The 26,243-nt window shown below is 41.5% G+C and overlaps 2 protein-coding genes across 6 annotated transcripts in view; one reads left to right on the top strand and one right to left on the bottom strand.

The window, feature by feature from the left end:
* On the top strand, nt 1–15,333 carry LOC100697181 (amyloid beta A4 precursor protein-binding family B member 1-interacting protein). 2 transcript variants are annotated; one of them, XM_003453345.4, is made up of 13 exons: nt 1–129; nt 3,571–3,630; nt 5,014–5,101; nt 5,602–5,813; nt 5,906–5,977; nt 6,081–6,240; nt 6,628–6,749; nt 6,845–6,919; nt 7,005–7,148; nt 9,389–9,499; nt 10,851–10,949; nt 11,217–11,301; nt 13,630–15,333. In XM_003453345.4, the coding sequence occupies exons 1-13, from the start codon at nt 100–102 to the stop codon at nt 13,758–13,760; spliced, it is 1,389 nt and encodes a 462-aa protein (XP_003453393.1). In that variant the 5' UTR covers nt 1–99; the 3' UTR covers nt 13,761–15,333. The 2 variants fall into 2 exon arrangements, with proteins under 2 accessions (XP_003453393.1, XP_005458165.1); XM_005458108.4 differs by lacking the exon at nt 1–129 and adding an exon at nt 797–992.
* The window catches only part of LOC100703100 (abl interactor 1), a 21,390-nt gene continuing 9,169 nt past the window's right edge, over nt 14,023–26,243 (bottom strand). Inside the window, exons 4-11 of one of the 4 annotated variants that reach the window (XM_003453283.4) lie at nt 23,069–23,083; nt 22,472–22,575; nt 22,105–22,245; nt 21,302–21,402; nt 20,671–20,886; nt 18,998–19,087; nt 16,682–16,867; nt 14,023–16,600 (exon numbers count right to left, since the gene is read on the bottom strand). In XM_003453283.4, the coding sequence (XP_003453331.1) occupies nt 16,425–16,600; nt 16,682–16,867; nt 18,998–19,087; nt 20,671–20,886; nt 21,302–21,402; nt 22,105–22,245; nt 22,472–22,575; nt 23,069–23,083 (1,029 nt within the window). In that variant the 3' untranslated portion in view covers nt 14,023–16,424. The remainder of the gene's footprint in view (nt 16,601–16,681; nt 16,868–18,997; nt 19,088–20,670; nt 20,887–21,301; nt 21,403–22,104; nt 22,246–22,471; nt 22,576–23,068; nt 23,084–26,243) is intronic. The other 3 variants (XM_005458112.3, XM_005458110.3, XM_013276421.3) reach the window with 3 other exon arrangements.

Genomic DNA, 26,243 nt, shown 5'->3' on the forward strand with positions numbered 1-26,243 from the left:
ATATCTGTAGCATATCAGGCAGTGCAGACAAAGTCACATGTGCCAGTGCTCACATATAGACTGACCTGTCGGTGTTGCAGCAATGAAACTCACTCTGTGATGCTTCCATGTGTCAAAGACAGAGAAAAGGTAAGAATGCTAAAAACATGTTAATGAAAGACAGAGTTTGTATTTAAGTTGATTGGAACTTCATAGTAAATCAATACAATAAAAAATATGCTACTACTAAATTCAGAACTACTCGGTTAACAGTTCAGTGCTGTAATGCAGGATAGCCTTAAATAAAATGAGCATGATTAAATCAGCATTTAAGTTTTGGTTGTTTCATGTAGCTGTAAGTCCAGATCAGATCAGTGATGCTCTCGTTGCTCTGGCTCTCGCTGTATTTGGGGGCTGGTTGTCACACTGCAGCCTGACTTTGGATAAGAATCTAATCATCTGAAGTATGTAAAACTTTTGGCTTACTGTGCATACACACATTTCTGCCTTCTATTGGTTCTTTTAAGAGTTAAATACTTGAACGGTCACATCAGCTTTGCTTAAGACAAACACACGCCCTCTCACTGCAGCCAGTGGACGGTTGTGCAACTAATTAGAAAACAGCAAGAAGCTCTCGACCGCAAGAAGAGAGAAAACATGTTGCTTTACTGTCAGCAGGCAATGCACTGTGATTCCTTTCATACACGTACATCTCAATAAATCGCCTTTTGTGCTCAGGCTTTGGCACGGCCGCCTGCGTGTCTCTTGGCGTTGCCTCGTTTTTGTTGATGTGTGAGACCACATCGGGAGGCAGAGGCAACACGGTGACATGCCTGATGAGAGCATGGAATTCATAAACAAATGTGGTGTTTGCGATGCTTGCTTTGATGAGCGCAGTCTACAAACGCACATTTGTTGAAATTAATCGGGAAAAATTAAACGAAAAGGTTACGCGAGACAAAGGAGATGGAGGATTGGAATGAGTTTCACATGTGTGACGCAGAAGTCCAGAGGTACAGTTCGCTGTAGCGATCCCAAAATTTCACTTTCATGTGGAAGCAATACCTAGTGAGCTACATCCCGCTCCACTCTTCCCCTTTTACCCCGTTTCGCTTTAATGGTCTGTTTACTGCTCGGCGTAAACACAGAATGAGACTGAGCAACAGAGATGGCGCAGTGGACGCGCATCTGTCGCATGAGGATGCGCAAGTAATGCAGAGAGTAATAAATACAGGCTGACAGTTTATACACGTTTCAAACAACATGTATGACTCAGTGCACACAGGACAGAATCTGCATGTTCTATACTTTAAGCTGCAGCTTTAATGTTTGCAATATATTAGGGCCAAGCTAAACAGCCCAACCGATGTCTGCTGCGGTCATCGTTTATTTATATTACTGACCTCGACATTGTTGCCGTTTTCTCTGTATTTCTGTAGCGTTTTTAACTTACGATATAAAATGCCTTAAGGCGACTCTTGTTGTAATCTGGTGCTATATAAATAAAACTGAAGTGAACTGAATTGTCAATACAGGGAATACATTTACATCTCATTGTTGAAATAGGTCTTTTAGGCTGGATGAAAGTAACTTAGATTTGAAATAGCCCTGAAGGTACTTCATTCTTCAAACTTAATACTTCAAAATATTACAAAACATAGAACCTAGAGCCAGTATTAGGAAAAGTGGGGACAAAGTCTTGCTTTTAATGACAAACGTGAAGAAATGTTTCACTTAAAATGACAGCACTCTTTAGATCTATGGGGCACTTTAGCGTCCTTTAGATTGATTGATTGATCATACTTTATTCATCCCGAGGGAAATTGGGTTAAGGCTGCCAGCCGTGCCAGCGCCGTCTTACCCTTCCGGCCATACATACATTACACAAACATCACATTTTACAGCCTGTAACACCTCTTTGGTCCACGCAAATATTTTCAGCCAGAGCAGGCAGATTTCCTCAGGAAAAATAAGATGTTTTTTTTTTAATGTAAACGTAAAACACTTTATACAGCTAACAGTATTAATAGTGACTCATTGAGTCAAATCACAGCTAAAATGAGAAAAAATACAGAACTTGAAATCCTCAAATTACTAGAAATGACAAATTAACACTAATAATCTAAATAGTAAAGTTTGCCCGTAAGTCCTTAACGTAAAGATGTTGTTTCTGAATGGCCCAGGTGTTCATCTTTTATAACCAGTGTAGGGTTCTTAGATGAAAGAAAAAAAAACAAAAGATAAAATCCACAGAATAGGACCAGGTGTAAAACTATACATTAGCATGTTAAGATGGGCAGATCAGATTGCATTTCTAATGTTAAAGACAGTCAGTTGTACAAACAAGAGCAAAACTTAACAACGTACAAAAAAGAATGGAAACAGTTTCCACCTCACACATTTTGAAATTAGAGCTAAAAAAAGAAAATGAAAGCTAGTAATAGATGCAAACTTGCAGGGCCGTTGTATGACTGCAGTGTTATGTGCGTATGTGTCATAGTAAAAGTGCAGAAAAACATGATGTGTGTGAAGATCAGGAAATGGGTATCACCTGCTGAGCTCATAAATTAGCATATACAAAAGAGGCAAGTCGCTTCAAATAAAACGACTATATTAAATCTTACCACCATCCCCACCTCTATATTTGCTGTACGCGCAGCTTTTCAGAATAAGTGCATCTACTGGTATTGATAACCACATATTGCAACAGTCTCGTAGAGTTGGCAAGAAGCAGAGGGCTCATTCTTCAGTTTGCTTTTCAAGCCGATCCACATGCAAGACCTAAAGCTGGCAAGATGCCGCCCCCATATGGAAAAACCCAGACACTGAATTCCACAGAAAATTTGCTCTGGTGAAAACCTTTGATCTCAATGAAGCCTTTTTGCAGGGCTGATCAATTTAGTGCGAAGAAAACAAAGCATCTGAGTTTTAGCTATCGCCTTTCCATCACAGAGTGTACAAAGAGTTACGCAGATGGCATCTACAGGAGGTGAAAACTATTTAGCTTATTTAAGAAATGTATCTATGCTGTGCACTCATACTAAAGGGAACACTTATTTATACCTTGGATAGAAAATGTAAGGTCACAAGCTCCACGTTTGCTGTCCAATGAATTGAAGCAACTTTGCAGCCAGAGCAGCACGGAAACTGCTGCTTCATCTCTTTGTAAAGTCACCGAGATGACACAGCGGATCATTGCTTCTGACCTTATTTAGAAATAGAAATCACATCTTGATTGGTCTGTCTAAATAGATGCTGCACTTTGCATTTTGTTTATCCCCTGTTGCCGTGGGGATGGTCACATCCAGAACTGTGCATGCGTGCGCATACGCTCACTGGTTGTGTGGGCCCTGCCACAAAAATGTCAGCTGTTATGCCGAACTGCACACCCCAGTTTTTCCACAAACAGAACTGACACAAAACAAACACGAAACTGATCACAAAACGAACTGAAATCGCCCAAAGTTTTCACTTCCTAGTGCCTCCTACAGGGCGGTTCACCATTATCTACTTTATTTTCAGCATCTTGCATTATTCTGTCCCCCTAAACTGCTCCTAAAAAATCTGAATTCCTCGTTCTACCGTTTGCAGATGGACGACATAGACGCCATGTTCACTCACCTGCTCGGAGAGATGGATCATCTCTCTCAGGTGAGTTTTCTTTTCTTTTTTTTGGTTTTCGATTTGATTTGATTGTGATGCTGTAAGCTGATGAACATTTAAGGTGTATGGTAATCCCTGTAAAGGATTGGAAAATGTGTAAATAGTGCTCCATGTTGACACTGTGCAAGATGCCATTCTTTTGAGGCAGGAACAGGTTAATGAAAGTGAATAATCAACTCAGTGTTTTAGTCATAATTGTTTTTGCAACGGGCATCCTAAAGACGACTGTAATGCTGACATGTGAAGTCATCGTCTGTGGATTGGACTGTGGGCGATGGCCGCAGATTTCCTTAAGCACACATAAGCTGCTCATCACATAACTGCAGCTCGCCAAGAAACACGTTATACACTCATAAGTGATTGAAGCCTGGGTCTGAGACTTGGCGTGCTAGTGTCAATTTCCAACCCCTGCATGTAAGCTGCAAACGAGCACGGCCCTGAGAATGGAATCAATCTATGTTCAGTATTACATCATGCTTACCAGAAAGGCTCCATTTGTCACTCTGACTTGCATCCTCTTTGGAAAGTCATCACAGTGATAAACACCATTCCAAAGACTATTAGGAGAATTCGCGAGAGAAGCATTTAGAGTTAAGCGTCAACCCCCAGAGACTCTTAGAAACAAAAGGATTTAAATGATTCCACTTATTGCCTTGATTGGGTTGGTTCTCTATGCTTTACTGCCTCGGAGCTGGAAATTTTTTTTAAAAGGAAAGGATAAAAAGGTCTGATCTAAAGAGGCTTGGAGGTGTCATTTACGGAGCAGCTCCAGTATGGCCAAATGTGTTATTAGGCACAGTCAGCAGGGTGGAACAGCCCGCTCGGAGGCATCATTTTGTCTGCAGGTTTTCTGCCCGGGTTGTTTATAGAATATGAGTGAGCCTGCAGAGACAGAGCATGTTAACAATTAAAATCATACAGTTTGAGTCTGTTTCTTGACAGCAAGTTTTTTAATGGTGGGTACACTGAAATATCAGAGCCATTTCCTTAGTTCGGAAGGCCCAATTATAAATCAGTGATTATATGTAACGTTGTGATGAATCGCTCTATCTTAACAAACACACTTGTGATTTATTGTCCCCTGCAAACACTGAGCGCAATGTGTTTTTTGTTACTGATTTAGCTCGGAGACAGAGCGTGATGAAGTACAGAGAAACAAGTTACCAAAAGACAGCAGTTCAGAGTATTTTGAGGACACAGGGGGTTTCGATTTAAAGCGCCACCTCAAACTATGAACTGTTGCTTCCTTCCAAAAACACGACCTCTGGGATCATACAATATGTGTTTTTCATGACATGCAACTGTAATTCATGGCTGTGGGGATGGCAGGAGGGGCTCTGATGATGCTGATTTGCTGTTATGTCCCTGCAGAGTCTGAAGACTGAAGGTGACTCACCAGAAGCGGATTCTGCCGCCCAGACAGAACAAACCTTCTCCATTGGCTTCAACGACCTGAATGGTGAGTAGTCATGCAGATGACGCTCTGTTTCACAGGAGAAAATCACTCCCCCTCAGCCTCCAAGTAGATGCTATCGCATTAATTTCAAAATCCAAGGTGAATTCCTTCTTGAGTTATCACATTAACCAAACTTTTCAGAAAACTTGACCTATGAACTTGACCTTGAGGGCAAGGTGACTGAGACTTGACCTTGTGGAGAGTTTTAATGGATGCATCTGTGGTACCTGATGAGCTTTTCATGGCCGAGGTGCAACGAAGGCATATCAGCAGTTTGAAACAACCAAAAGCAAACTGTGTTTTAGTGGGAGGGGGATACAGGACGCTGTGTGGCTCCTAGTTTCCCAGGATTCCCTAGTATTCCCACTGGAATATGCTGCTCGTTCATTTTTTCTCAATAGATGTGTCTTGCCAGTTCAAGTTTTGAACTAATCAGCTTTACGTCCATGATTCTCCAACTTACCCTCTTGAGGTCATAGTTAAACCCACATATCTCCTTACAGAGTCTCTTAATGAACTAGAAGACAATGATCTGGATGCTCTAATGGCTGACCTGGAATCAAAGTCAGCCGCGCAGGAACCCCTTACTTCTGAACCAAACATCGGCGGTACAAATGATCAAACTGCACCACCCGCAACGACTCAGAAACATGAGCCAGCCACTGCCCTTCCTCCCCCACCAGGCACAGATGTATCCTGCGGGGACATGCAAACGGTAAACCAAAGTTTTGCACTGAGAGAAAATGTAAAGTTAGGATTTTCTGGACATGGGGGGACAAAAGAGATAACGTTCTTCTATGTTTCCAGAGAGAACCCCAAACAAAAGCAGAGAAAATAAAACTAGCTCTAGAGAAGCTGAAAGAAGCCAAAATGAGGAAGGTAAGATCAGCAGATTTTTGTGTGTGTGTGTGTGTGTGTGTGTGTGTGTGTCTCATTGAAGCTTGCATTTAATCTTGAGTTAAAGTAACTGTGCCTCTCTCAGTTGATTGTGAAGGTGCTCATGAGTGACGGCAGCTCCAAGACGCTGATGGTGGATGAGAGGCAATCGGTGCGAGAGGTCTTGGATAAACTGTTTGAGAAGACGCACTGTGACTGCAGCACTGTCTGGAGTCTGTGTGAGACCAACCCCGAACTGCTGATTGGTGAGATAAAGGCACACACACATAAACATGATAACAGGTAGTCAAAATAACAGAGGAGTCTTCCTCCCCTCACTCCCAACTGGTTGCAGCAGGTGGCTGCTAAGCCTGTTTCTGCTGGATGTTTGTGCCTGTTAAAAATGGGAGTTTTTCCTTCCCACTGTCGCCAAGTGCTTGCTCACAGGGATATTGTGTAATTGTTGAGGTTTTGTCTGTATTATTCTAGGGTCTCTACCTTACTATATAAAGCACCTTGAGACACCTGTTGTTGTAATTTGGTGCTATAGAAATAAGACTGAATTCACTTGAACTGAGCACACATTTCACACTTCCCAAAGGTTTTTTGTGGCGTCTCCATCCGTAATTTGCTTTGTTTGTCCATTATTTCAGAAAGAACCTTTGAGGATCATGAATATTTGGTGGAACCGCTGTCTACTTGGACTCGGCACAGTGAAAACAAAATCTACTTTTTGCCAAGACCACAAAAGTATGTGATGTTCACAGACCCTCAGGTGAGCAATATAGTAACAGAGCACCTGCTTCTTGGTGAAGTGTGATTATGTCATAATGCTCAGTCAGTAAACTGTGCTTTTCTCATCTCGTGAAGATATTTTACATGTGGAAAAAGGATAAGGCAGCATTGAGTGCGATTAACCAGCAGGCTAAAGATATCCTTGTCAAGGTCAGTCACAGTGCCACATTTTTGCATCTCATTGATGGTGTCATGTTTCAGTTTTGCATTTCATGCCATTCCTCTGATGCTGCAGGAGAATTTCGGGGGTTCGACTTTGATCGTTCCCGACCTAGAGGGCACACTTTACCTCAAAGAAGATGGGAAGAAGGTTTGGAAACCGCGCTACTTTGTGCTCAGGGCTTCGGGCATCTACTATGTGCCCAAAGGAAAAACAAAGGTATAGCAAATCAAAGTTTCTATTTGTATTGCTGCTTAAAAGAAAACAGGTTTAGCAACCTGAGGGAGCAAAATCATTTCTACAGCTTACACCAAGCTAGCTGTTTTCTGCTGCTAGGCTTTAGGTGAAGCTGATCTCAATGAGGCCTGTTTCAAACCTAAACTGCTGTAAATATTTAAGCTACATGTAGATACTGTGGTTGCACTGAATTCCAGCACATATAACTTTTTGTTGTATGTATGTTGTGTATATATCTTCCAATTCACAGTCACCAGGGCTGTAGCCTATCCCCAGCTACCATCAGTATCCTGGGACAGGATAGGCCAGTTTGTCGCAGGGCCAGCACAGAGAGACAGTCACCAGTTAACCTAACCCCACAGCTCAAAGACACACACCCACACAGATGGTAGATTTGAACCCAGCACTGTTGCTATGAGGCAACCACCACGCCACCATTGCTTGCTAACTAGCAACAAGTCGTTAACCAGTTTGCAAGTGGTTTCATTCCACAGTTAGTCCTTCATTATGAAATATAATATGATCAAGATTTACAAAATAGACTTCATTTTTTATTCAGCATGACCCAAAATGATGAACCATGAACTCAGCAGGAGTGTTTATAGAGGTCAAGTCAGAAAGCTGTTTCCCAGGACTTTTTGCAAACACGTCTGTCGCCATCTGGTGGCCTTCAGACAGAATGCAGCTTTTTAGGGACATCATGTTGTAAGCAGAAGACCCTTAGTCATAGACGTTTTACTGTTTATTACTAAAATGTAAAAGCCAGTTCAATGAGGAGAGATCACTTGGGGGCTTATTGTCTCAAAGAAGGCAGGCAAGAAGATGATTGGACTAGAGTTATGATGTCAGTATTGAGATCGACAGCGTGGGAAAATGGTCATGAACAGAAAAGCAGCCAAACACCCAGCAAAGCAGGCAGATAAAGGAGTGTCTTTCTGACTGGAAATAAGAGTTGCTGTAGTGCACGCCTATGGTCTAATTTTATCTCATGTGAATTTACTAAAAACAAAATCATCTTAGTGATGACGCAGCCCTGCGTTCTTTTTTTAACAACAGTTCAGGTGCATATTTCAGTTCACTGCTACTGCATGTCACGTACGATGTAGCTGTCGTATTTAGATAACTTCTACACACATACAGCAATTGAGTTGACTAACAAACATCATCAGAATCTTGCTAATGTACCGCTTTAGTAAAATGTTTTTCACCTGATTTAGTCCCAGGCAGTTCACTTCTCATTTATTCAGCTTTACAGAAGGACTGCTGATCGTAAACGTGTAAAACTGAACATGTTGGTCAAAACTGAGTTTTTCCTTCCCACTGTCACCAAGTGCTTGCTCATTTTTCCCTGTATTACTGTAGGGTCTTCACCTTACAATAGAAAGCACCTTGAGGCAACTGTAGTTGAGATTTTGTGCTATATAACTAAACTTGAACTGAATCGAATTGTTAAAACAAGTATGAGAGCAGCCAATAAACAACGATCCAAGAGTATTTCGCCTGCGTGTGAAGTGCATAATGGCATCCATCTGAGCGGTCAAGCATCACAGAGCTGGAAAGACACAAGGAAGAGCTGGAGAAATGAAGATGGACAATTTGATTTGCTGCCTCGCCGACGCTAAAGGGAAACATGTCGTCTTTGTCACTAAAGACGGAGCAGACAAACACCGCCCGTCCAGGCTTGACACCAAAAATCGTCCGAGTGAAAGAATTTGCAACAGGGGAAACTGTGAGGCAGATGTGCAAATCACAGACTTAAAAGGAATCATTTAAGGCCAAGGAGACATGGATGGAGCAGACATGTGTGTCTTATATGTCTACATGAGAATAAAAGCAAAAAGAAGAAGTAAAGTACGGTGCCGTCATCCGTTGGTCACCTACAGTTCCAAGAAGTGAGACTTTGAAGTGTCAGCTGAAGATCAACATCTTTTGACAACTGGGGTTTAATGTGTGAACATGATGTGTTGAACATTCAAATTTAAAAAAGGGAAATTAACAGAGATAAACAGTATAATTTCCATGGTACTGAGCGTAAGTGTGAACTCGTGGATTTGCATCAAAGGCCATCTGCCTTGATGTTAATACCTACCACAAGCGCTGCTAAACAATGAGACAAAATCACAGACATTTTGTTATTTTATACAGAAGCCAATGTCTGAGCTTCTGTTCTATGTATCTATCTGCCATAGTGTCATAATATCCTGTTGTTTTCTATATTCCAGTCTTCCACTGATCTCGCCTGCTTTGTCCATTTTGAAAAAATCAACATCTATATGACCAAGAACTACAAACAGAAGTACAGAGCTCCCACCAACTTCTGCTTCATGCTAAAGGTCAGCTCAGCAGCTTGAATCTTAAACTGGCGATGGCATCAAGAAGCCCTTTACGCAACTTTTCTATTTCGTCATGCTTTTTTCTAATAATAGGTTGATGTTGCAATCACACAACAACAAAACCACTGTAAACAAGATCAGCTGTTTACTTGGGACCCTTCTTTGTAAAGTCACACTGTAAAGACACTTGCATACTTATAAGAAAAATTGCCTGAGTTACCATTTTTAAGTCTGAGATGCATCCATTCTCATTAGTTCGAGTAGTCCGATCTGTTTTAAGCACCCTGAAGGCTTCCTGAGCATGCACGAATAAAACAGACCAGTGACCAGAAGTGCAGAGTGCAACGAGAAGATCGTGGTTTGGTTTTTATCACTTATTTTAATTCAGTTCGGGGGCAGGTCTAAACATGGAGTGGTGCAAAGTGCAGACCTGAGGTAGTACTATTTGAAGACCATGTAAGTTTATATCTCAGGGCTACTCAGCTGTACGCTTAAGACTCATACTGACTCATATTGTTCTCCATTAACATGTGTTTCAAATATCACACCAACCAAAGTGACCACAGTTAAATGATACCGGATGCACTCAGCATACAGCTGCACTCCAGCACAACAGATCAAGATGGGTTTTTTCAGATGATGCAGTTAAGTGAGGAAGTGGTACTAGAAAAACAAAACCTCAGTTGGTTTTGCCCATACTGACCAGTGGTTACAACTTGGTTTCCTGTTTTTTGGGTCGTTTCTCAGTATGTTAAACGGATTCTTCTCAGCTGTTAGAATTTGACCAGACAATCACGTGCACTCTGTAGATGTAGTGTTAGTCACGCGTAAGACTTCCACAATGACAGTGGCAGAGAAATGAAAGGTTTTGGTTCTGATTTAACCCTTCAGTGCTTATTCACGCCCCACTCTGTAGTTACAGTTGGGCATGGCCTGCCCTCTGCTGGATGCTTTTGTGGATTACAAATATATATTTTTACAGAAGCACCAAAATCTAGCATTTAATTTGATATAAATGAGAACCACTTCCCTACGCATGGAAAACAGTGGGACATTTCTGTGTGTCGCTGAAAGACATCTTAAGAAAATGATCTCAGCGTGATGTCACAGGATTTTTAACTGTGAGCTTAAATGTGCAGGTTTGGAAAGATGTTGGCTTTTACCAGGTCGCTAAAAGAATTAGACTTATGGGTAACGTAGGATGCAGCGTTTTAGAGGCTTCTGATACCAGAAAGCATACCTGTTGACCATTTCTTTCTCTTTTCTCCCCATCGATGAAGTGGACTGTGATACTAAATGACTGGCCGTCCTCTTTGGCATAAAAGCTTTCTTTGTTGTGACTCTTTCCCAGCACCCATGCATCCAGAAAGACTCTCCCTACATCAAATTACTTTGCTGTGATGACGAAAAAACACTGGTGCTTTGGGTCAACTCCATCAGAATAGCCAAGGTCAGCTTCAGCCCAACTGTAGCACAGCTTGCTTTACCATAAACAGTGAAATTAAAAACCCGGCTCGTGTTCAAACTGTCCACTCATTCAGGTTGATGGATGGAGTGTACACCTTTTAGAAACTACTTTTTGGTGTGTCATGTGATTATGTGACTCCAAAAATGTCTGCCACGGCGTGAATGAATGGACAATGCAAACACAGCCCTCTTTTATACATATAGAAGATATATGTATATATATGTCACTGTGTCCTCTGTGTGTGTTCAGTATGGAACTGCCCTGTATAAAAACTACCAGGCAGCGATGAAGAGAGCTTCTCCTACGAAAATCCTTCAGTCTGCTGCACATAAAGGTAAGTTTCAGTGTCTGTACTAAGATATAACTATGTTAGAATAATGGACATGCTGTTTCTCTTTAATGTTACTTGCCCTTAGAATCACATGCAGATATTTTGACATGCAAGTTTCCAGAAGTACACAATCTGTGTACTATGAGTGAAAACGGTTCTTTGTGGCAAAATGTTTCAAAAGAAGTTGGGAAAGGGAAATGTTTACTGTGTAGGTTCTCAGCCACCCAGGTCATAATAGTCCTAAGAGTTTGTTAAAATAAGGCAACTGGAAATCTTTAAGCTTGTGAAGACATTCATCCTTGCATCCAAGAGGCTTCTTCAATTTTAAAAACAAAACATGGCTAGAGGACGACCCTAGTGGGGGTTAGGGATACAGCAAACCTTCTGGTAATGGCAACCATTGATGTTCCATTTGGAGGATTTGAACTACCTGTGTAACCTTTGTAGGGTCCAGATATTGCCTCATGCTATCAGCAGTGACACTGACCTTAGCCAAATTCAAAACTAGTGAAGAACAGTCGGAAAAGATGAGGAGGGAAAAATGTCATTGGCCTCTACCTGTAAAATAATTTTTGTGCTACTCATACCAGCAATTTAGCCCAGAGGTGAGCACTGGAAAGTTTTCCACTTTAAATGAGTTTGGACTTGGAGAAGGCAGGGGCTCTTTCTGGATCTTGTTTACACAGGTGTGTTTCATTGCATGGTTGAGTTTCAACTTCGATCGTTGGATGCTACAATGAATGGTTTTCAGAGGTGTTCCTGCAACACACAATCATGTCTGTTTTTAAAGCTCAGGCCCCCAGTGCTGCCTGAGGGCCTGAAAATCATTTTTATTGGCCGTGTTCATTAAATAGAGCTTTCTGCTGAAGAACATGCAAACTCCACGCAGAAAGACGGCCTCTATACAGCCTGATGGTGGAATTGAACTCAGAACCTTCTTGCTGTGAGGCAACAGTGCTAACCACCGTGCTGCCCAAAGCCCCAAATAGTTGCTGATTTTACGTTGAGTAATACTATTTTAAATTAAAATTGTTAAGCTTAAACTATTTCTCCATGTACAGTTATGAACCTATTCCCATAGTTACTTTTGCTTTACTTTACTCTTGTGTGGCCACAGATCATTAATCTCTTCGTATCCCTCCCGACTGATTTATCTCTAAGTTTCCTTTTTTGGAAATATTCTTGTCACTACTGATGCAGTGAGTTGGTGTTTGCAGCCCATTCATGTTGCACAGACAGAACAGGTCCTCCAGGATGGCACATCCATGTGTGGCATCACTAGAAGGTTTGTTGTGTCTGTCAGTACAGTCTCAAGAGTGTTGGCAAGATACTAGGAGACAGCCTATTACATAAAAAGAGTTGGACAGGGCCATAGAAGACCAGTATCTGCTCCTCTGTGCATAGAGGAACATCAAATGATGTTCAACAGCCTACTGTTTGTGTTTCTGACCAAATTGTTAGAATCCAACTTTGTGATGGTGTCATGAGGACCCCACATCATTTAGTAGGACCTGTACTCACAGCCCAGGACTGTGCAGCTTGACTGGCACTGCCAGAAAACACCAGAACTGGCAGGTCCACCACTGGCACTGTTGTCTTTACAAATGAAAGCAGGTTCATGTCACAGGCATCAAATAGTCAGATTTTATGCTGCCTTCAACATTATTCAGTGTGCCAGTTTGTCAGTGTCATGTTGAATGATGAATACCACCCTGAGTGTTGTGAACTGGGATGAAATCTTCCAGCCTATCATTAGACATTATGTTCATGCTGTGAGGACTGGGTTCCTCCTGTTTCCGGGCAGTAGCCAGCCTCATGCAGCCCAAGTGTGTAAGCAGTGCCTGGATGTCGAAGGCGCTGATTGCCCATTGACTGGCCCTCACCTTCACCAGACTTGAATCCAACTTTGGTGAATCCAACACTGCCAAACAGCGACTTGTCCAGGAGCTCATTGATATCCTGATCCAGGTCTGTGAAGAGATCCAGCAGGACACGATCCGATTCCTGACCAGAATCATGCCCAGAGGCTTTTGGGACTGGATGCAGCTACACAGGGGCCATAAACGCCATAGACTGTGATTTCAGTTTTGAACTTGAATGTGTTTGTGTTATTTTAGTTTGTTCTCAATGAATTAAACAATCTAAATCAGCAAAGATTTTCACCCTGAATATTTCATTCATCAAGACCCGATGTGTGTGTTACCTTTTTTATTGATTTTTTGAACAGTTTCTTTGTATCATCTTTGTATTATGTTATTTTCTGCATAAAGTCCTGAATATTTGAATCTGAAACTCAAGATTTCTTAATTTCATTCTTATGTGTGTTTACAGAAAAATCCAGTGGTCACACCCCTCAGCCGAGTCTATCAGCACCCAAAACCGCAAAACACACTGAAGACTACGAATATGAGCCACCACCTGACTTCATCCCTCCTCCCCCTCCAGAACGTACATCCCTTTGAGACTTTGTGTACATCGCAAATTAATCTCAGACAGCCTCGATTTAGCCAGTTTCTCCTAAAATGAGGCTGCAGTTACACATAAACACATAGCAGTGGTAAGATATAAGCGCATGTTTTGAAAGTTATTTATTCACAAATCTATATTTATTTGTGGTTTTTATTTGGGGGCACAAACATACAGTAGACAGCATGTTTACAGTATGCTGCAGATTGTTTCCATCTTTTGAGACAGCTCATTGGCACAAAACTCACAGTGCTGTCATTTGTTTCATCGAGCTGTTTATTACAAAAAAGGCTGTACATAAATTTCAATGAACACATCCTATGTACAAACTGAGAGGAGAAGACAAATATCGGATTCTGCTCCAATGAACATTAAAGTTTCGGATGTTTTTTTGTTTGTTTTTCTTTTCATTTCCACATATGATCATAAGAAAACGCACATCAAAGAAAGGCGCCTTGACCTGTGATGCCCTGAAATGCTAGAGACGTTAAGTGGTAAACATTACAAAGTTTTGCACATCGGTGGTTGTCTCATGATTACTCTATGAAAAAAGTAAGTATAAATAAATCATTTACATACAAACTGCTAGCGAATCCTTCCTCAGCAGTCTCAGACATAAAAAGAAGCTGAATGCAGAGCTAGAAATACATCAGGTAGAAAAAGTCCTCACAAAACAAAATGACCTCATGATGGAATAAATACAATCAAGAAAGGGATGTAGTGACGAATCATTCACTGTAATGACGTTTAGATACTTCCATGCTTTATGAATACTGTCGATATGAATGAGTCATATTCTGCCTAAAAACCTTGAAAATCTTCCCTTTCAAAATAAAAGTTCAATGCCCCTATTATTCTAAAGTACACGTGATTATGTTCATATGACTTGTTACAAACATATTCTGAGACAGGCATTATATTGAATGATATTTGAGAGTGAGTTTGCACCAACAATCACTCCGCCTTATTTCGTTTAGGTAACCGTAACCTTTAGGTCTTAAAAGTTCGACAAATCGGAACTTTTAAGACCTAAAGATTGAGATTCCTTCCTTCACTGCAGGTAGCAGGTGTCATTCGTGTGTAGCACAGAAGTGACTCCACCTGAAGCACATCACCATCGCCGAGTCACCTACATTCACTACAAACACAAAAGTGGCCGAGGATTACAATCAAAACGATCGATAACGAGACTAAAAGTCCTTTGTTACATTTCTGTGTGGGAGGAGTCTTGGACTTGAGGTTGTTTGGGTTGGTGATTATGGTTATTAAGCACCAATGTAAAGCACCACACCAGCAACCACTGAAAGAACAAACAACGCCTAAAGGTTAGTCGATACTTTGGAGATGGCAACGCTTGTGTTTGTGATAAAAGCCATGATGGAAATAAAAGTCATCACAGTTACCGCTAACTAATCAGTGCACAATGGAAACAACATGAAAAAAACCCAAAAAAGCCACACGACTTAGTCCTTCCTCTGCTTCGCGTCACGAAGCAGCAAGCACGTGAGCGCTCTGCTACAGTAGCTGGACAGCATCGACAAATACAGTGACGGCGATCAAGACGATATAGTTGTGACCTAACGTAGAAAAATAAATGCCTGTACACAACCACTTTGCCTGAATCAAGTTAAAATGGCACTGTGGGTGATGAATAAAATTAATTTTCAAGTAAAAATAAAGTAAAAAAAAAAAAAAAAATTGCAAAACATCCACTCTTGGCACCACACCTTTCCCCCCACCCAATGAATGGAAACACTGGTGAAACACACTGACAAATGTACTGTACTGGCAGCTTCTCACATTACAGTTTATATACAAGTTAGAGAGCAGAAAGACTCCATCAGAAAGAAGAAACTGTTTTTTTTGTGATCAGTCTATACACTCACTTTAACCCTCACCCCTTTTTTTTGACAGCAGAGAGCATACTGAATACACAGCTCCATCTGGCCATTATCCTCCTTAATATATTTTTTTAAACACCTTGTGTGATTTGGACGTCAACGGCACGGAACATTCAGCTGTGTCCTAATGCACTTGATGACGTTCGTTTGTCCTTTTCAGGTCTCTGATAACGTAAGATTGTTGTTTTTCAAAAGGGAGGAAAGAGCTGGTCTGATGGTCTACAGTACAAATAAACGAGTAGGAAAAAGTGTGCAGCACTTTACCATAAAGATGTTACACTGTCTCGGTAAAACTGTAGCAGTGCGTCAACTTCTGGATCTACTGCATACTCGGAAAAAGCAAACAAAAAAAAAAAATTTGGTCTCAACACTACATCTAGATTTACTCTGTAACCACTGAAGTTGTTATTAATGTACGTCATTTTGTCGTGAGGCAAAATGTTGCTGTTTGATGAGCCCTACCATGTGACAGTGGTGGGAAAAAAAGGCCTTTACTTCCAAACACAGGCCTTGCAAAGCTTCAACACCCTCCTACTTTGTGCGGCATCTTATTTATTTATTTATTTATTTTTTAATAGGGCAGATCAAACCCTTTCCTCTCCCTGCAAAAGAAGAAAACTACTTATTAATTCACCATGGCACTTCATTCAAAACGGGAGCTGTATGAACTGCTATCGCTGCGCTGCATACGTCTGTACATCTTCACGGATTACCTCTGCAGCGCCATCACGTGTTTTTTTTTTTGTTTGTTTGTTTTCTTTAGTCAGCATAGTGCATGATCGACTCAACATAGTTTCCAGGGAAGAGTCCAGTGACGCCGTTGCAGACGCCTTCGAACCAGCCATCGTCGTTCTTCTTGATTATGTAGATGATGGCCCCTTCCATGAAGGACAGCTCGTCCTCCTTGTCCTTGGTGTAGTCGTAGATGGCCACAACTGTGGAAAATGAAAAAAACAGTAAAATGGCTCATTGCACTGGTGAAAGTCTAAATACAATGACTAACTCGGGGTACTAACCTTTCTCTAAGTAATTCTTGGGAGCCCACTGGGGGTCTCCATCAGCATAGGGATCGCTGTATTGAACCACCGCGGCCTCCTCTTCCTCGTAGTCTACAGGTGGAGGCGGAGGAGGGGGAGCTGGCTCTTCAAAGACACCAATGTCCTCTGGGGGAGGTGGAGGAGGTGGGGCTGGGCTGTCTGTTACTAAAGCACGGCAGGAAGCAGAGGTGATAAGGCATTAAAGAAATAATGAGGAAGGAGTGTGTTCAGATCTCTCAGTCTGGGGATATTTCAAAATGTTCTCTTGCACTGTGATAGTGTTCATCTCTCAAAATCCTATATATTTTTTCAACATGTTACTGTTATGGCCTGGTCAGGTCAGAGAGACTAGTATGCACCATGCACCGTTTCTTATATTTATTTTAACATATATAATTATCAAGCAACTGTGATCTAAATCATTCCAAGTCTTCTAACCGTGTACACATATTAAATGTTCAGTGATTTAACTGCTCACTAGAGGGCAGCTGTGGGTTCCTTTAGTTTTTAATTGGACACTGATCCTGCAGCATCAGTTGATACGAGCACTGATCCAAGTCCCCGTGGCACTCATTTACTTACTAATCATTTATTATTATTATTATAAACTTGAAACATCAATACATTTACTGCACTACAAGTGGCTGTTTAAAGTTCCCGAAATATTCAGTTAACATTATAAAACAGCCACTCTGTGTCACTTCTGTGAATGTGAAATCTCTCAGAGGATACTAAACTTTCCTGGACACATTACCAAAGACATGAACACTTGTCCTCAGTAGCCGTTGTAGTCTTTCTATTTATTAATGCTTCTAGTACTACAACTACCAGCCATGTTCTTCAGTTTATCCTGTCGTTGTTTAAGTAAAGGTGGAGCTTAACCACACCTGAATGTGTTTTCTTCTTTTTTTAAAAGACAGAATTAATTTAGTAGCTATGTTATGCAATCGCACACGTACTGTAACACTGTATGATTTGCATTTTTAAATTCGTCCAGTGAGAAATGAACAGCGGCACTTCTCAAGCGCATATTTCACATGAATACGACGTGATAAAATGGGCGGACTGGTGTGATTTTAAAAGCCACGACTTTTTTCAGTCTTTTAACCAAATGAGTTCTCGTGCTACGAGAGTCCTCTTGGAGCAGGTCTCCCTGCAGCTTTGTAGTCTCGAGCCCAGTGATTAAAGAGAAACTGCACATCTTATCTAATTCATAAGCTTGCTCTTGAATTAAAGAACTGGCACAGCGGACTGAAATTAATGCAACTCTCCAATCTGCCTGCATAACCTTTTTTACAACAGGTCCAACAACTCACTTTGGAGCTGTTAACAGCTGAAAACACTTCGCTATAAAACAATAGCTGACTTTGGTTTTATTTCCCCTTGTATAAACACAATATACATTAGGCTTTCAGTAACACAATATAGTTCAGGCAAAGACAGAGCAAGACCATTCCCATTAAAAAAACATTAAAAGGCACTTGTACTGGTCCCCGTTTATTTGTTTTTTTTCCTAGTATTAAAGTGCTTCTCTTTGTGGCATTTTCTCACGAGAACTCACTCGTTTAACATCAGTATTTTCTGTGAGGTGACCTCTTTTTAGCAGCAGCAGACTTTTTCTTTGTTTAGTCAAAGTCATTAGTGTTCAAACTAACTAATCAGCTCTTCTTTCACATGCACATTAATCCTTGTTGCTGGTAGTGGAAAGATAAAACGTGCCACTGCCTGTGCACCAGAAAAAAAGAGAAAAGCCACCAGCTGATTTAGCAATATTAGTTTAAGGCCAGTTTAAAAAGTGCAAACTACACCCACTAACTCCATTGTTCATTTCGTTCCATGACTCATGCAGAACTGTTCTTCGGTTCATTGAACTACGGAGACACAGATAATTTGATCTCTGCGTCTTTGCAGACAAGCGGCTGGTGAATCAGGAAACAGCAGCGGGTCACATTTTCTCTCCTCAGTGGACTGAGAGCTTTCAGTGATCTATCACCATGGCAACAGACAGACATCTGAGGGTGCTCCACCCTCAGCCCTGCATCCAGTGCGATAAGGTAGTGTGAGTGTAGCAGTGTGGGTCCTGAAACGTGCTCAGAGTCCTGTCTAGTGCACTGGTGACGTGGCGTGAATTTTGTGCACGCTGTTTTGTTTATGCCAGTGTTTTGGAAAAGGACATGAGGTTTATACCTGTGACTTTGCACATGGCTGTATTTGTACAGTCTACATTTCTAACTTTAACGGTCCATGCAGGTATACCACATAAGTGCATGTTTCTGTCTGCTTTCTACTACTTACTGCTCTCCTGCATTCTGGCCACGAAGCCGGTCAGGGGGATCTGTGGGGTCAGCTGGACCACAGGAGGAGGAGGCGGAGGAGCCACAGACACTGGAGCCACAACAATCAGGCAGGCAGAAGGAGCAGCCGAGAGACAGAGAGCAACGGAGGTGTTTGGACAGGGAGAAAGACAGAAGACACAGAAACAAGAGCAAAAGGGCATCACAGAGAAGAGAAAATCCAAATTGAGCATGTTGAAAAAGAAAGAGGGGAGGGGAGACAACAAAAAGCTTGTGAGCAAGCAAAAATAGCACAGAAAGCATTGCTGAGCAACTCGTTTGAAAATTTCCAATCAATGTTCTTTTGTGCTGCGATTTTCAAGCTGGGCCGAACAGGCCTTCATCTAATCTCAGCCTGAGAATCTACCTCATCAGCATCTGTTTTAAAAATCAAACGCAAAAGCTGCAGCTAGCAATCAGCTTTCAACGCGGTGAAAGAACTGCAAAGCACGACGCAGACCCAGAAACATGACAGCTACAGCTGCAAGATAACGCTTCAGGAAGACAGATACGGCTTCTCAAAGAATCTGCAGGAATGCTCACTAGAGCAGTATTTTTGGATACAGTTCAGCATTTTGGCTCACCTACACCCTTCACTTAAAAAACCTGAAAAAACCTGTACCAATATAACCTGCATACATTCCCCTTAAAAATCCATCTTTTTGCTGCACTGTCTCATCGTAAGAGTTAACCCTACAGACAAACAGAAAAACACAGCTGTCCTCACTCAAAGACATGATGTCACACACAGGCATGCCAGGTCTGACTCATAAATCACATGTATCGGGAGGGCGTCTGTAACCTCGCTGAAGTAATGTCCTAATATTCCATCGCGCTTTCACATCTATCCACAGCTACACCCTGTGAGATCAATGAGCTCCATCACGTAATGAAACAGCTTTTTGTGCTGTTAAACCTCTGTAACATCCACCACGTGTCTAAACGTACCTTTAAGCTTCATAAAATTATAACAACTACACAGCAGACATCATCAAGATTATGCAATGTCTCAGTTAAAGCCTGTGGCGAACCAGGCTCAGTGTCATTGTCTCTCTCTCTCTTCTCGACAAGACAGACAGCCTCCTCCTTCTGTGTTCTGTGCCAAGAAAGACAGTTTGTCCTTTGAGAGGAGCCATTAGAGGAGAATGGCTCAGAGTGAAGCCTGCCAAAATAAATTCTCCTCATTTGACAGAAAATATGCATTATGTCCTGGGTTTTCCCTCGTCTTGCAGCTGCGAGCATTTTCTACCCTGAAATGCCTTCTGCCTGCTCACCGGTCTCCCTGAACAAGAACCTTCCTCCAGCTGACTAAAATAATAATGTCATAACTCAATTAGAAAAGCTAATGAAACACTCTGCGAAGCAGGGCAGAGGTGGGGAGGATTCAACAACCCTGACTTCTGTTATTACGGTTCATCATTCATTTTCATTAGCCCCTGAAAAGGCTAGCCCACATAGCTGTTAGACCAAGAGGACCAAACGCAGAAGTATGAGCGGCCAAATTCTAAATGCGTATTTCATTATATTAGGACGGGATGTGAACTTCTTGCTCCCAAACCTATTTGTGCAGATTATCTCTAAACACCAAGTGCTTCAGGAGTCCTTTGACAAATACCTGGGTTAAAACTACATTACCTGGGTTCTGAGGGTATGTTGGGCCTCCGTTGAGATGGGGCTGCTGGGAGGAGACGGAGGGTGCGCGGCGATAGGTGCCAGTGGCCGACACCATGGAGGCTGAGGAGGTGGTGGAAGAGTTGTGACGGGAGATCTGGCGGGAGATGGTGCCAAACTGGGACATGGGGATAGGACCCAAGCCGGGGCCCTGGGGCACGGAGGCTGACGATGGGGCCACTAAAAGAGAGGAGAGCCGGTGTGAGCAGCATTTATATTCAATTTACTTTATTGAACACACCACTACACTTGCTCTCTCTGTGCCCAGTGTCCCAGTTTTCCTTCTGGCCTTGATCAGAATTTTCTTGCATAGCAGTTTCTTTACTATATATTTAATACTGGTTTGAGCAAAAGGTCAAAAACATGGTTATGAAATATACATTTTCAGTAAGGCTATATGCCTGTGGCACTTTTTCCATTATTATAATGTGACAGAATACACAAGAGTAAATCTACATCCTGCCAGTTTTCTAAAAAAAGAAAAAAAAATCTATTGTGCTACTAATCCCAACTTTTATTCCAGATTTAAAGCAAAACGTTGCTCAGTTTAGAGTCACATGCAGGAGACGAGGAGACAGCAGCGCTGGGAACTCACCTTGCCCCATACTGGGAGGAGAGGGTGTGGGAACTGCTAGAGGGATACCGACTCCACTGCCTCCACTGTTCTCCCTCCCACCACTGCCACCACTGCTGCCACTGCACGGAGAGCCAGGGGAGAGTTCGTGGCAATCAGTAGAGATGTGTGAGACAAACTTAATTACATAACAAAGTTTGACATCCTATCATTAGTCTCTCATATGTCATTCTGTCTGCAACAATGTGCCCGTCACTATGGCAACCAATCTCGATTTCTGAGAAGAAGCTGCGGCGCACGTAGAAGAGAACCAAAGTTTATGTAGAAAAAAAGGAAGAGATCCAAAGGTCAAAAGCACAGACTGAGGGAATTAATAAAGAAATGTAAATATCTCATTTTTTAAAAGTCCTATCTGCTGATTCCAATTTTACTAATAATTTTTCACATTTTTTTGTAACCAGAGATTTCAATTTGAAAAAACACTGGTGTTTCCCTGGTGTCAGGAAGGTTATCTGATGTAAAAAGCAGCATTTTTAAATAAGAAAACACTAATCAGCCCTTTCACATTGTCTTCATATCTGCACCAGGTTAGAGGGTTACAAACTCCCCATTCCTACAGAAAACAAACTGCAGCATGTCCCACTTTATCTAACACGTTTTAAATACTCTGGTCATTTCTTTACATATTTGTTTACATCAGCTTATTTCACTCCTCTCAAGTGGTTTGAATGCATCTACTTAACATTTGTGCCCCATTTGCGTGTAGTTGAGCTGTGACGTGTTAAACAGCAATTGAAAACAAAGTTTAAATGGATCTGTGCTACCTGTGTGTCCTGGGTCTCTGATTGAGAGACGCTGTGCGCGCGGGGCTGTGCTGGCTGCCGAGTCGGGCCGGGCTCGTCATGTAGTCATTTGGCACCACTGGGGGCTTCACAGGCTCCAGCGTTTTGTAGGGAGTGTTACGTCTGGAGTCAGGTGAACACAGGAAAGAGGAAAGTAGAGTTCATTTTCAGTTTCATGAAAATAATAGAATAAAATAAAGAATAGGAAAACTAAAAACATTTGAACTGTTTGCTAAAATATATCTCTGCATTGCATGTTTCACTGGTTTGGCAGGACGCCCCCAGTTTAACAGAGACCAGATGGGACCACGACCTCTTACACCACACAAGTTAAACTGTAGGTTCTTACCCAAGGGTACCACGACCAGCCATGGGAGGGCTTGGAGGTTTCTGTGAAGGTGGGTTGGTCCTTGAAAGGGTCCCCCCTCTTCCCGCCGCATTGTTCCCATGTTGCTAGAAAAAAAAGCAAGTTAAAAGCCTGGTTTTCTGTAACGTAGCCCTTTTCCTACCAATGAACCTGACTCTCAAGAGTCATTTCAACGATGATGAACAAGCAAACTCGGATGAGGTTCACCTGTACTGTATGAATGGAGAAAACACAAAGCACCAGTACGAAGGTGTCTATTCTCTTACATAAAGAGTGTATGATTAATAGTAATAAATGGATGAAGAGATACTGTAAAATGGAACAGGGTAAAATCTAATTATACAACATACACATTAAATATCTTATTATATACACTGATCCTGCTTTATTGGACTGCCTTTGCACCAAATCCGATTTGTTTCTTACTGTAAAAAAATGTAATTGATTAAAGGTGTACTTCTTTCTATGCGTCTCAAAGGTAGAAAGACATGTTTCATGGCTTCATGTGCACCTTGATACTGTGGTTCTAAACATCATCAATTTATGGACAATAAGAGGAGAAACACAAGCATCCCTTACCTTGGCCTTAAGCCACTGAGTGCAAGCAGGCAGAAAGAGAAGACAAAAAACAAGATACGCTCATTGGTTAAAGACTGGTAACAGTAACTTTGTACCCACACTACATGATGCTGACAGAGAATCAAGAAGAAAAAAGGAAGGGAGTGTATTGGTGTGAAGTAAGGCTTTGCCTCCTTTTTCTCACATGAATACAGTTGAGTGTATTTAGACCATTTCACAATCCACAAATAATCACACCTAACACCCAGCGTCACAATGTTATTTAAACAGAAACATATTGAAACAACGTATCATGAAGTGCTGATTTTGCTTACTTTTCTCAATCTTTATTTAAAGTGAATTCCAATCATATAGCTCAGGTGATTACTGCAGGTTAAGCTGCTTCACATTAAGCCCAACAGTAGTAGTAGTAGCTGACTTTTATGTGGGAAAGACTGTGAACCACTACTGTGTGTGTGCTACTAATTTTCCAGGTCACAGACTGCTCATCACACTGAATCTATAATTACAATTTTAATACTGTTCAAACTATACTTCATCATAAGCCAAATTCTAGCAGCATAAAGGAGGTTCAATTTACAATAATATAAAACTGAGGAAAAAGGCAACTTGGGAAAATTTGTAAGTTTTTTAAACATTATTAATACATTTAATGTTTATCTGAATATTATATAGTATTAATGCTGGCCTTTAATGTCAGTTACTCCTATGATCACTTGAACACCTGCCTGCAGTAGAAGTCGCACCAAATAACCCAATTTAGGTTTTAACCAATGTAGAGGAAGAGATCGCTTCCTTTTGTTCCACTTTGTACACAAACATTTGAAAAAAGGGACATGGAAACACTGTTTATATTTTGTTTTGTTCCCTCTATGTCTGGATCTGGATCTGTGTTACAGACTGTAATCAGAATAAGAGTCACTTTAGTGTCTAGTCACTATGAATAACGAGGAGCAGCTGAGCTACATGTTTTAAGTGTTGTACCAGGAAAATAAAAACCTGGGTAGTAAAGTGGTGTGAGGTCATAAATAACAACAGAGTCTCTGAGTGGCTGTAATGTGGCTAAAACTATCACCATGGTAACTGCCAGAAATGCCAAAAAAAAGCCATTACGGTGAGGGGTTGAACACAGTCGTCCACACATGCATGAATGGGTCTTTCCAAGTTCGAGACTGATTTCCCATCTATCCGTGGATAAATTCCCCTGGACGTGGGGGTGGGGGGGGGGGGGGGGGGTTGGATGAGCACTCCTCAAAAGCTTGAGGGAATCCACCTCAGCCAAGAGGAAATGGGCTGTGAGGATAGAGCGCTAATAAGCTGCTAATATTTCCTAGCACGGCAGGAACACAGCCCAGACTCATAAATGCAGGAAAGCAAAATTACAAACATACCCACACACCTGCATTAATGTACCTCTGAATATAGTGTATTTCTGTGTGGCGGCTGTAGCAGTAGTGAATAGGGGTCAAAATTATATCACAATATTTCAAAGAAATCTGCAATAATGATTTTTCTGACTTCATAGAAAAAAAATTACTGAACAGTGTTTTTTATCAGTGATTGGAGTTGGAGTTACAAAAAAAATCAAGGCCATTTTCCTTCTTTTCTAATGAGCTACTGTCACTGAGTAACTACTTTAAAGTCTAAATCTAAATATAGCGACAAGGTGCCATGAGCAACAGCATACTGCTAGGAGCAGTGGTACCATTAAGATCTTGATATCCTTTCTTGATATCCAATGACATTCATCCTTATAGTACAATAATAGTGACACAGTGACTAAGCATAAGTCAAATATGAGAGGAAAACTAACCTGGATAATGTTTCCCTGCTTAACACGTTAAGAAAAAGTCAATTAACTTTTTATCTTCAAGAGTCACCGAATAAAATCCCACGAAAAAATTAAATCTAACTCTCGCACACTGGCTTGCTTACTGTTATATTTCACAAACACCTGATTGTAATTTAATACATGTACAGCAAAATGATGTGCAGGGGATACTGTGCAAGTCTTTCTCTGACACACCTATGGCACATTCAGGTGTGCAGATATTTAGTCGGGCCACACACAAAAAATTGATATTGAAAAATATTTTCTGCCTGGGATGCCGTCTCTTGGGTCGAGTCTTTTAAGCAGTTCACAGATTTATATATGTGTGCATGGAAAGAAACTGTATACACTCTTGTTTGCACAAATGCACATTCATAAGCGCCTTTACATACATACACAAGTAGCCAGGAAGAGAATTAAAAAGGAGCCAGCAGCCAGAGAGCTTTGAATCCAAAAATGCACTTCACAAGCCCAAACTGATTATCTAAACCTTGTTAAAATAAGTCAGCTTCATTACATTCATAATGCTCATCCAAATGTAGACTTGAGTCTTAGAAGCACGAACTGCTGTTTCCTTTTGCAGATTTCCAGATGGACAAAAAAAGAAAAGATTGCATCTACAATGTGCTGATTTCTGCAGAGATCTGTCATTTCTATCATTCCTGAATGATGCTCAATTTGCATAGTGGGCCATGCCAAATCGGTCTCAGTGTGAGCCAGCTCTCAAAGGAAGAAACACTAGCTTTTGAATTTGAATCAGCGGATGTTTGAAAATCAGCGGACAGCCACTATCTCAACAGAGGCAGACCAGGGGAAAGGGATACAGAGGCCAACTGACACACACGCACTATGGAAATTTATGACACAAGCAATCAGTGCGAATAACTGTGTGTGCACGCTGACACAAGCACAGACACACAGTCTTGTGAAATAGAGGAAGAGAGGGGCGAGGAGAGGATGGATCATGGGGAGAGAGAATAAAAAAACTGAAGAATGAGGCGGAAGAAAGACTGAAAGATTTTTACTTTTTTTTTGCAGTTTGAAGGGAGTGTGATGGTGTGAGTAACACTTGGCCATGATAGTTCCCTCAAAAACACACACACAGACGATTAATAACTAGCAGCTTGGGTAATTGTTACCGGGCATGAAAAACTCTTGCCTGTGCAGCTATTCTTGGATGGGCTGAAGTGTTTCCGTGCTTAATCAACTAAAAGGCCAGCGTATTGATCAGCTCGCAGCCTGGGTGGGAGTGTGTGAATGAATTATGAATGCAGACAGTGAGGATGCTCACATGCAAGTACCAGGTGTAAACTTGACTAAGTATGTGTATTCCTCTCTGGCAAA

Source organism: Oreochromis niloticus, linkage group LG18 (genome assembly GCF_001858045.2).
Source record: "Oreochromis niloticus isolate F11D_XX linkage group LG18, O_niloticus_UMD_NMBU, whole genome shotgun sequence".
NCBI lineage: Eukaryota > Metazoa > Chordata > Actinopteri > Cichliformes > Cichlidae > Oreochromis > Oreochromis niloticus.

Excerpts from the sequence above, each read along its gene's own strand:
- LOC100697181 (XM_003453345.4), top strand. The coding sequence starts at position 100 with ATGCTTCCATGTGTCAAAGACAGAGAAAAG. Across the intron at positions 5,102-5,601 it reads TGGCTTCAACGACCTGAATG|AGTCTCTTAATGAACTAGAA; the intron begins GTGAGTAGTCAT and ends ATCTCCTTACAG. Across the intron at positions 6,920-7,004 it reads CTAAAGATATCCTTGTCAAG|GAGAATTTCGGGGGTTCGAC; the intron begins GTCAGTCACAGT and ends CTGATGCTGCAG.